General features: G+C 39.1%; 1 protein-coding gene across 1 annotated transcript; it reads right to left on the reverse strand.

Moving 5' to 3' along the window:
* Positions 1–1,020: 1,020 nt before the first annotated feature.
* Positions 1,021–11,815, reverse strand: PARL (presenilin associated rhomboid like). Its single transcript, XM_083615270.1, is given in 11 exon segments — positions 1,021–1,329; positions 1,527–1,624; positions 2,500–2,601; positions 4,003–4,073; positions 5,034–5,183; positions 6,218–6,313; positions 8,216–8,264; positions 9,164–9,304; positions 10,114–10,294; positions 11,630–11,763; positions 11,765–11,815. Coding segments are annotated over 11 exon segments (1,155 nt in total). The 5' UTR covers positions 11,801–11,815; the 3' UTR covers positions 1,021–1,232.
* Positions 11,816–11,820: the final 5 nt, after the last annotated feature.

The raw sequence follows: 11,820 nt of genomic DNA on the forward strand, positions 1-11,820 counted from the left end.
TTTCCAAAATCCTGACATATAGGGCTGAATGCCTCTAAGCATTTTTTAGTCCTTTCCTCCCTTAGAGAAAATCTTCCTAAAAAGAACCTAAGGGCAGCATACCCTCCAACATTTCTCCGATGATAATAGGTACGTCCCATTCCATAATGATAATTTTACTATTTATACCCCACACATCTTACTGGGTTGCCCCAGCCACTCTAGGCAGCTTCCAGCATATATAAAAGCATAATAAAACATTAATAAAAACTTCCCTATGTGGGATTGCCTTCAGACAGCTTGGGGGTTGGATAACTCCACACCCTCCAACATTTTTCCAATGGAAATAGGGGCATCCTATGGAAAAGTGGGACATTCCGGGATCAAATCAGAAATTGGGATGGCTTCTCTAAATCAGGAAAATTAGGACACTTGGAGGGTCTGGAACAGGCTGCCTTTACTTTGTTAAGAATGTGCTTCTTAACATTCTGCAGTGCCAAGAGGGAGCCTGAAGAGAGATGTCAGGCAGCAATTTTAGGGAAGGGAAGGGGAAGGGGAGAGAGAAAGAGGTTGGTTTCTATTCTGGTCTAGCTAAGTCATCTGTGTAGTCTTAATGAATGCTACTAGCAAATGGTGCCAGGCCCCCATATTGTGGGGCTTCTTTTTTTTTAGTAAGGGACTCGCCTGGAGCAGTCCACTGTGCGTGCCCTTCCATTCAAAGTCCAGATGTCCTGCAGCAAATGCATTTGTACTACTCCTCCCCACTCCACATATTTGAAAGAGGCCATAGCTTAGTTGTAGAGCACAGCTCTGTGTGTGCATAAAAATATATATATGCCTAATAATATCAAACCTTATTACAGATTAAGACAAGGAGAATGATAAAGCAGTTTCTTAACCAGAGCTCTGTAGTATCAGGATCTTACTAGAACTGTTGGCATCTTAATATTATTTTTTTTCTAAATGAGAAGCTATCAGGCAACTGATCAAATGTTATTTTTGCCCCAAAATAGCCAGAGGAAATAATACAGACTCCCTTAATAAAGCAGTGAGATACAAATCTTTATTGTTTTCTATTTGGTTATGTGTTTATCAATAAATGCATTTATTTTTGAGCGTGGGTTACCACATTTAGAACTGAAGATCCCATTACTGTGTAAGTAATGTAACAACCAATCCACTTTCCAGTCTTCAAAGCAGCACGCCATTTCTGTACAGGTTTCTTCTAAAAAGCGCCAGTTGCGAGCCCCACCTCATTTATTTGGTCTCCAAGTCCTTATTGTGTGCCATGCCTTCACCACCGGTTCTCTATTCTTCCATATTAGATTATGCCCGTATGTTACATACCACCTAAAAAGCAACAAACACATAACTTCAACTGAAATTCTTTCACAGAACACATTATAGGTATATGTCATGAAGCCATTTGGGCAAAAAACCCTTCTCAGTAGAAATTTTACAGGGCTATTTTAGATAAATAAAAGACAAACAAACTACAACACACTGAAGCATCACTCTCATAGTGCTAGCACAGTACAAAAACTTACATGCCAAAGAGAGCCCCTCCAACGTGTGCAGCATGGTCAAAAAACTTCCAACCCAAAATAAGTCCGGCCGTGTCCAGTGCAATAATGGCTTTTAAAGCCTAGAAATTAGTAAACAAGTACAGCATTGGCAAAAAACACACACAACAGCAACATTGCCTTCATGTTTCAGCAGCTCCAACAATGATAAAATGAATCTAGTCCACATTCATAAATCCCATTTAGTCATGCCTTGTCAATGAGAACAAGGGTGAGGGTTGTAGCTGATGTGAGTTAAAGCCGCATCTCTACCATGGATATATTGAGCAACTTTGAGAATGTACCATATTGGCCTGAATATAAGCCGCACTTTAACTTGGAAAAAAAGTGTGGCTTATATTCGCGACCTTACCGCGTGGCTCCCCTCTCCCCCAAGGAAGCAGCCCAGGAGCGCAGGGGCAGCAGCGAGCAGCCTCCCCTGGCGCCGGTTTGGGGATGGAGTGCCGGGAGGCGGGCCGCACCCGCAAATAAGCCTTGAATTTTAAAGGTGCAGCTTATTTGTGGATGCGCATTCAGGCCAATACGGTAACTCTCTTTCAAGCCTCAGTTCTGTATTGGTAAATTAGAAGACCCACTCCACCAGCTCTGCTGAGAGACCAGCTCCTATGGGGACCCTCCTTACCCATCACCTGACAACAGCCTTCTATCTGGTTGCAGAAGAGAAAGACTGGGTGCAGAGTTGTTCTGTTTCGCGAAAATCATGATTTTCACTTTTTGAAATACAGCAACCCCAGTTCCTCCCCTCCCTGAACTGCTTCCTTTCTAGATGGTCATTATAAGAATCACTTTGTAATGTTTAGCAATAGGTGCCTGAGTTCTATTGTTTTCATTTTCCTTTCTCACCCCTTTTTCCTTTTCTGTTGTGTCTTTAAGCCCATGAGACAAAAACAGGTAGCAACGGAGGAGAGAAGTTGCTTAGTTCTTTCAAGTCACTTACATTTCCAGCTGTAAATGTGAACATTGGAAGGAATATTATGGCTAGCCTGGCTTCTGGCATCTTCGTACATACTGCTGCAAGGACCATCATTATAGCACCCGACTAGAATACAAGCAAAAATTAAAATTGGCTAATTGGCAATAAAAATGCAAAATACAAAAGCAAAAAAAAATTTCAATTTAGAATTGAATTTCTGTTGAAGTCAGAAAAGATTACTGCTTATCTTGACCAAATGTTCAACAGAAGTGAGTTACTCTTAATTTTTTTGCCAAAAACAGTTAGGTTCACAATGGCCATTAACTGTTACCAATAAGATGTGGAAATGGAGGCAGCAGGTTCTCAGCTATGCCAGCTGCAAAGACCCTAAAAGTTAAGAGAAATACTAAAAACAAAGGATGATATCCAACAAAGTTCTATTCAGAATAGACAAACTGATATTGATAGGCTTAATGTGTCTGCCCTGCATATACCTTAGTTGAATGTCACCCAAACACTACAGCTATTTTAAAAGAATTCTTTCAATGAAAGGGCCTGTGGCAAATCCCTTCCCCTTAAGAAAGCATAGACTATTTCCTGTCTGTGAATAAATCTTTCTGACATTCAAGATAGAAAGTATCAACGTGAAAACAATACAATCTGATATAACATACCAAACTTATTCCTGATATTGACAAGTTCATTCATTGTTTTACTCAGAAGAGTTCTATGAAACTTACTCCCCAAGTAAAAATGTACTTGGGGATAAAAAATGCAGTGGAAATTAGTTTTTTTGCTGTGAATTAAGTCCTATTGATATTGGGACTTAATTCAGAGTAAGGCTACAGAAATATAACAGTAAAACTATAATCCTAAAAAGCTAGTTAGGAATCTAATTGAAATCCATGGGACTGGTTTCCAATTAAGTGTTTACACGGAAGTCAAGCTGGAAATAGTTTTTATTGCTGCAAAAATGAAAATGTACAAAATGAGCACCATAAAAATTTGAGTTGGCACCATCACTTATTTTACTTATAGCTTATCTGATACTGAGGCATCTCTTTTCTTTTGAATTATACAAACGATCTAACCCAGTGGTTCCCAACCTTTTTTTGGCCATGCCCCACCTAAACATCTCTAAAATCCTGATGCCCCCCATCCCCCTTGACATATAATTCTTATTATTCAAAAAGTGAACTCCTATTCAAATGGAGAAAGCCATTAACTTGGTCTAACTTATTATCAAATTGCCCCCCTTAAAAATCAAATTGTCCCCTTGTGGGGCGTGTGCCCCACGTTGGGAACCACGGATCTAAACAGTGGGGGGAAACAGTTAACTAAGTAACTTTTGCTGGGGTGAAGCTTATAGACCGACCCCACCTCCCCAAATATTTCATTAGATTTCTAACCTACTCTCCACTGTAGCTTTTCCCCAAAAATAACTTGACTTCTGAAAACAGAAAACAATCTGCTCCAAAAACCAGTCTTTCACAACAGACAGATTCGTTTGTACTCAGCAGGACTTACTGCTCCAAGCGATGATCCAAATCTTCCTGTGACCGTTTTGCAAAAATAACTCACAAATGTGGAAAAAACCCCTAGAAAAATAATAATGTTGTCAGAAGCATGGATTCAGTGAGGGACATGAAACATTTAAATATTCTTATTTTACTGTCCTAGTTTCATTTGTTTCATTAAACCTATGGCTTTCACAGCACAATGGACTGCCCTACAGAGGAACATGCAATTCTTAAGGCAGACACAGGTTCATCCAGAATAGAGTCTCCAAAATTGGACTGATTTATGGCATTGAGACAAATAGCTTCAGAAGCGGTTCACTTCTCCTTAGTTTTTTCCTCTGGGGCTCTGAAGCATGATCTATGCCTAAGCCAAGAAAGAAGTCATTTACCTTTTATTTATTTTTATTTATTTTAATATGTAATAGCACTTCTTCTATATTTCTATGAATTATAACATTTTAGCAAGTGTAACTTCTCCTACCTAATTTAGGAAAGCTAATTCTGTGAAAAATTCACCCCCAAACAACTATTAAAAGGACCTCTAAATTAAAATGGTGGTGATGCCTCAAAGGTGGCCCACCTTAGATTAAGGTGGTTAATGGACCAAAAAACCCAATCCTAGTAGCTGGCCCCTTGATCCTGGGCCTAGGACAATACTCATACTGGCTCACAGAATACTGCTTGGGAAGCTCATCATTTAATTACTTTAGAATTTTCTAAACTAGTCTTCATCCAGACATGTTTGAAGAGGATTGTATTAGTGAATGCCAGTTTCTCTCCAATGACCAAAGAATGTTCATAACACATAATAAAAGCAACTTCAGTGCAAGTCAAAGACAAGTTTTAAATCATCTTAGGAGCCCATAAATCAGGCACCCCCAAACTCAGCCATCTAGATGTTTTTGGGACTACAATTCCCATCATCCTTGACCACTGGTTCTCTTAGCTAGGGATGATGGGAGTTGTAGTCCCAAAACATCTGGAGGGCCGAGTTTGGGGGTGCCTGCCATAAAGAGATAACCAAGGAAGGCTTCTTACCTGCAGAAAGGTACGCTGCCATGAACTGCTCACGTCCCAGAAGAGAGACTATACTGGTTGAGAAGCTCCACAGAACATACATGTTGGCTGCCATGTGTAGAAATGAGAAATGACTAAATGCAGATAGCAACATGGGAGAGCACACAACTCCTAGGGCAAAAGGAAGAAAACAGCTGTTAAGACTACTTTAGCATTTCATCTCTCCATTCACAGTTTACAAGTTGAACTATTAGAATGGAACTTCTAGGAAGAAAAAACACAGTCATCATTGGGTTTTCAAAATCATTAAGCATTATGTTTTTGCACATGGTTTTACTTCTCAGAAGAGCCCACCACTCTTTAATCATAATTTTAAAAAGATTACCTTAACATTTTTGCCTGCAGTGTGCCTCTTAGGTCACACTTGTACACTGACTTTTACAGCTTTCCCTCCACTGTAGATTTTGGCATGCGCATAAAAATATTTAACTTGTGGCAGCATGGAACACTTTTTTTCTGACAGTTTAGTGATTTAGTTGAGAAGGATGAAAATGAACAGTAGCTAAATAAATCTTAATCATCCACTTCTTAGGAGATGGGACTCCTCAACAGCAAAAAACAATGAAACATTACACCATACATAACATTGAACTGATCACAGATAGGACAAGTGAATATAGAGGAAACAATCAACTAAGATTCCCCTCACTTCTAATGCACTGTTAGGCAAGGTTTTACAAATTATGAAGGAAAGAAAACACCAAAATTTTAATTGAGAATCTGAATTTTATCCCATCTTTCTGCAACTAGTATATATTGTCACAAATTAGCTTATAGTAAACTACTCTGAAGGGTTGCAAAACCTAGACATTTTTGTGTGTTCTACAGCTGGTGTATCTGCCTGGCATATTTTTCAAGGCTTTGGTATTCTCTTTCAGCATATTTGACTATCATCTTCTTTCCCTGTCTAGTTTAGAACTCAGTGTATCACAAAGTAAGAAGATATTCTACTTTTGTAAGATATTACATGACGCTAAAAATATTTATGCAGGTAAATTGTTTTATTAGTTTGTCCATCCCAAACTATTTGTACTGTGGAAACCAAATTGTTTGTTATTTCCTTAAATCAGGTGTCAACCCACAGCCCTAAAATAAAACAAAACACAATCTTGTACAATTTTGCATGTATTTTAATGCACACTTACGAGAAGTTGGATTAGATGTGAAATATGTAAGCATTACTCGTTGCAAAGAGGGTATCCTCCATAAACAGAATACAAAGATGTTTGCAGCTATAATGCCTATGGATTTAACAAGAAAAGTGTAAGTGACAAAACAAGCAGTGAAAGCATTCTAATTTATAATGTATACAACCCACAAATAAGTTATTGTAAACCCAAGCACCCCAAACAGTTATTTTCAAGTGGATTTTCTCTCCGCCCCAGAAAGAGATGTCTGCCACCAATATTATAACCCTTCAAGGGCCAGGTGAAATATATTTATTTTCTCAGACACTGCACGTGTTTATGTTTACTCTGCTTTATAAAGTTGTTACTGCTGCCTCTGACTTTGCTAGCTTGTTAGTAATGCTGCAGTTTCATGGTTCTATTGTATTGTATGAATAGCTTTATTCATGCCCACATACATGTCCAAATGGATGAAGGGAAGTCTAGAAATATATATTTCTGAAAAGAATATTTTCAGGAACAAAACAAAGCCAAAATTGCACTGTCCATCCAACACAATTCACAAAACCCGGAAGATATCTGAAGGTAGCCCTGTATAGAGCAGTATTTAATGTTTGATGTTTTATTATGTTTTTATATTTGTTGGAAGCTGCCCCGAGTGGCTGGGGCATCCCAGTCAGATGGGCAGGGTACAGATAAACTACAACTACAACTACTACCACTACTATTCAAGCACCAATGATGATGGTGATTATTTGAAATCAAACTGCACTGGGCTTTGTAAGCATCCACAATGAGCTGATTACTGACACTTGCAAAAAGCTGTGCCGTTGCCCATGTGTTCTGAAACCAAACCATGAGGGCAAAGGAAAAGGGGTTACCTGGGGTCAACATCAGGTGACTGAAGCTGTGACTGAAGCAATGCACTGTCAGAGTTGACCTGCAGGTAAGGACTTGGCCCATCAAGCAGTTCCTTTCCCCCCATGCCTTGGATGCAACCCAGTATTCATTCAGGTCACAAATAATTGTGCTCCAATGTTCTTTGAAGGCTACTTGTATTTTTGCTTTCATATGAGACTTTTCAAAAGCTGCCTACAAAACACTAATGAACTGTAATCCACCCTTAATTTTTTTTCTTACTGATGAAGAATAGAGAGTGGAAATGAAATGTGTTCCATCACCACCACACACTTATATTTGGAAACCATATCTTGATCTGGTAAACCCTATATTTTTCATGAAATATCAGTTTCTCAGTCCTCAATAACACATTACACTGAAACCTCGGTTGTCAAACGTAATCCATTCCGGAAGACTGTTTGACTTCCAAAGCGTTTGATGACCGAGGCGCAAAGGGCGGTCAGCGAAGTCAATGGAGAAAAAGGGGGGGGAACACCCCAGAAGCCGTTTGACACTTGAAAATGGAAGCAATTACTTCCGGGTTTTCGGTGTTCAAGTTCTGAAACGTTTGGCTTCCGAGAAGCTCAAGGTTCCACTGTATCATAATTATATTAAAACATTTACTAAGTAGTAAGCAAACTATTTTTGATATTCTGTTACAACTTTCCAGTAACAGAACCAGCTCCTATGCAGGAAACAATCTTGTGTGACAGAGTAATAATCATGGAGAAAGTCTTACAGAAAGCAATAGGCAAGGGTCTTCAACCTTCTAGAACAGGGGTGAGAAATGTCTGGCCTTCATCATTTGTGGCCATGCAGGCTGGGACTGTTGGGAGTCCAACAACATCTGGAAGGCCACAGGTTCTCCATCCTTGCTCTAGGAGGAATAATCTGAGCATAAAATTGCACTGCATCCCTCTAAGTTAGGGAGCAATATTACATAATGTTAGGCCAAAATATATAATGTAGTGGAGCAAACTAAACACATAGGTGGAAAAGACTGCCTTAGGTTTAACAACTTGTAAGCATGTTATCAAAGCTATCTAGTGACATACTGTACCTGTTTGCCATATTTCTCTTCCTGAGAATGTCTAATACTTGTAAGCTAACACAAACCTGACACAGTACGTTGCCCGTTGCTCAGACTATTCCACCACTGGTTAATCTGAAAGAAAATGAGCAGTCTTAATCTGGCCTGATCCAATATATACAGTATCTCAAGACAATGGATATTAAACTCATTAATATGCAATTTAGTATTTTCAATACACAAAAGCACTGAAGAAATCAAGTTTACAAAACAAAAGAATATTCTATCCCAAAACTTTTCTTAGAAAACTGTAATTATACATAGGTAACAAACACCTATTTTCAAAAGATAAACGCACTTCTCTCTAGTTAGTGTAAATGAAGGCTGGGAACCATTTTTAACCTAAGGGCAACATTCCCTTGTGGGTAACCTTTTGGGAGCTGCATGCCAACGATGGGCAGGGCCATAAAGAAAAGTGGGTACAGAGATGACTCTTATCTGTAACAAATCTAAATACTATATCCATGTAGTAAATAAGGGTTTGTTCCTTTTTATGTCTGCTTTCTAACTGATGCATTTTCCTAATGAAATATACATATTTTTATATCAATTTACCTCTGGATTGCATATAATAAACATTGTGATCAGCTATATTCAACTGGTTATGATTCGAGTATGTGAAAGAATCTTCCAAATAAATGAAAAAAGTGCTAATGAATTGACTCCATCTTTAATTAAAAATGTTATTTCTTACCATCTTTCTTTAACCCAAAGATGTTATCTTATTAATGATGACTGAGTCGCACAACTTTAACATTCATAATTTTTCTCTTACTATTGAACATATTTATATATATATATATATATATATATATATATATATATATATATTCCTCATGGGTTTTTCCTTGAGATTTGTCAAGAAAAGTACGATAATATCCATAAGGCTTTGCAAGGTGAGGCACAATAGAAAAAATTTCAGTCATCATGTACAATAGTTTCAATAGTAAAATTATAATTAGTGCCCAAAATACCTGCCTTCTGAAGTCCATCCCTTTTTGTGGTCGCACCTTATCCATCCAGTCTGCTCGACTATCTTCAAAATAGTTCTGAACCTTGGATTTGAGATGTTCATATTGCCAAATAGCAGCTGATCCAAAAGCACAGCCTGAAAACTAATATATTTAATTAAGGTTTCAGGTAACACATAATTCAGATCATTTGTTACCATAAGCATTCAAATTAGCACCAGAAGACTGTTAACTCATTGTATGGGTTAACATGTATGGGTTAACCATGGGTTGTATGGGTTAACCATGACCTCTACAGTCATGGTGGTCTACAATACCAATATTTGATCTCTATTCCCTACATAGCTTTTGGAGTCTTTAGATTGGAAATACAACTTCTATTAAATGCTTTAATTTGGGTGTTATGCCTAAACAGGAACTATCTACATATACAGGAGGCATGGGGCTGGGTCTGCTCCCAATATCCCTGCGAAAGCTGGCCCCAACCATCTGTTTTCAAACTTCTCAGATTGACCAGAAAACATTTGAGGTCTATCTACCTGTGTTTGCTTTAAAGTGAATAGAACATGATGGGAATCTTGATAAAGCAGGATTTTGAACTACACAGATGTTTCCACTCACATTTAAGTGAACATGGGTAGAAGCCCCATTCAGACCTATGGTGTTCAGAATAGAAACAGTGGGTAGGGATGGGAATGTGGGCAGCCCTGTTCTTCTTACTCAGGCATTATATGGACATGGATCCCAATACTTTAATTGTTCTACAGATTAGAAAAATTTGATAAACATATCTTCAGCTGTCACGGTGCTGCAATGGGTCTGCCTGCCAAAATCCCACCTCTATATAATCCCTGTTCTATATGAAAATTCTGTAGCTTACCACTAAACAAACCAGTTTTTGTTAATTACATACGGACTGCGACACATTATCTGCAATATCAAACAATTATTACCCCAATTGTAAAGAAGAATGGCTTCACAAGGATTTTCACTGAACGGGAAGATTCTTGATAGGCTGGAGGAGACAAACTACTTTTCTGTGGCTTAATACCAGTTTTTGGGTTTCGTGTTTGCGGATCACTCTTCTGTGCTGGTCTTCTGAATCCATTTCTTTGTTGTGTATATAGGGTATTTCTAAAAGTAAATACATATGGAACACAAAGTGGACTCATTCTAAATGTTTCCAAGATGTTAAGAAATACCAGTTTCTTATTCAGAAATACCAGATTAAGAGAAACCAAAAGCACCTTCTCACCACTCCAAAGTATTATGATCTTTTTGTGATTTGCCTATCCAGAACATACCTTTCATAGTTTGTATGTCAACTTGTTTTGCAGCTTACATGGTTGTTTTAGGCCACTTCAGATATAACACTAAACTATGATGTTGTACAGTGGTACCTCGGGTTAAGTATTTAATTTGTTCCAGAGGTCCGTTCTTAACCTGAAACTGTTCTTAACCTGAAGCACCACTTAAGCTAATGGGGCCTCCTGCTGCTGCCACGCCGCCAGAGCACAATTTCTGTTCTCATCCTGAAGCAAAGCTCTTGACCCAAGGTACTATTTCTGGGTTAGCGGAGTCTGTAACCTGAAGCGTATGTAACCCAAGGTACCACTGTACTAACAGTAGTTTAGGAACCCAAACAATACTTTGTGTTCTGCCTATATAGGCAAAGTACAGTTTCTGTCTTATTCTCCTTTACCTAATCATCCCTAGATGTTATCCCAAACAGCAGCTTGTGAGAAAAAAGAAACACTTAAGCCATGTTTTGTAATTTCAGTAGGAATATCAATTGAAACTTGTCAAAAAGCTTCAAATTGTAGTTTCAGAATCATGATTTGTCAGATGGGACTGGATATCAGAACAATAAATGATTTTGTTTATGGTTCTCACTTTGGATATTATTGTTGTTGTTATATTTGTATCATTGCTGTTAGGCACCTTAAGCATCATTTGGTAGAAGGGATGTAAGTTTAACAAATAAGTAATTATTATCAAGGTGCTACCAAGGAAATCTTATATTTTCATTTTGTACTAGACTCTGTGAAGCCACTTCAGTCCATCTGTCTACCAATGCACCGTTGTGCCATTGACACACCCAACTCTCTTTCTCCAATCCGTCGGAATAAGGAGAGGCTGTGTAACTGCTGGACATCGTACTTCCCTCATCCACAGCCACTCCTTTACTACAGGCTTTCCCTCTTCCTCGCCCTCGATCAGGGTGGGTGGAAAGAGAGACACAGGAACTGGATCCTACCCATCGTTCTGGGTGCCGTATTTCTTTTTTAAAATAACAGACTCCTGGAAAAGCCGAGCGGCAAAGTTGACAACCCCACCGCTCTCCCAGGCACACCCTCGCAGCGAACTCCTCGATACCCGCAGCAGCACACCACCTCACCCACCTCCAGCCCCTTCCTCTGAACCCCACCGCCCTCCTCCTATGGGTAGCAGCTCCACTTCATTCCTTACCTGTGTGTCCGGATTCCACTACTACCCCATAACTCCTGTCTAACCCAGACTCGGGCACAGCAAGTCCACGCCATTTTCCTCACCCTCCGAAAATAACGCTTCCGGGTCGACGAGCGCTTCCTTCCGCCATCTTGAAAGGGGGGGCTGGCTGGCGGCGCCGGATGACGTCATAGCCAAGCGCCGAAGCAAAA

Source organism: Podarcis filfolensis (genome assembly GCF_964270895.1).
Source record: "Podarcis filfolensis genome assembly, chromosome: 5".
In the NCBI taxonomy this organism is placed as follows: Eukaryota; Metazoa; Chordata; class Lepidosauria; order Squamata; family Lacertidae; genus Podarcis; species Podarcis filfolensis.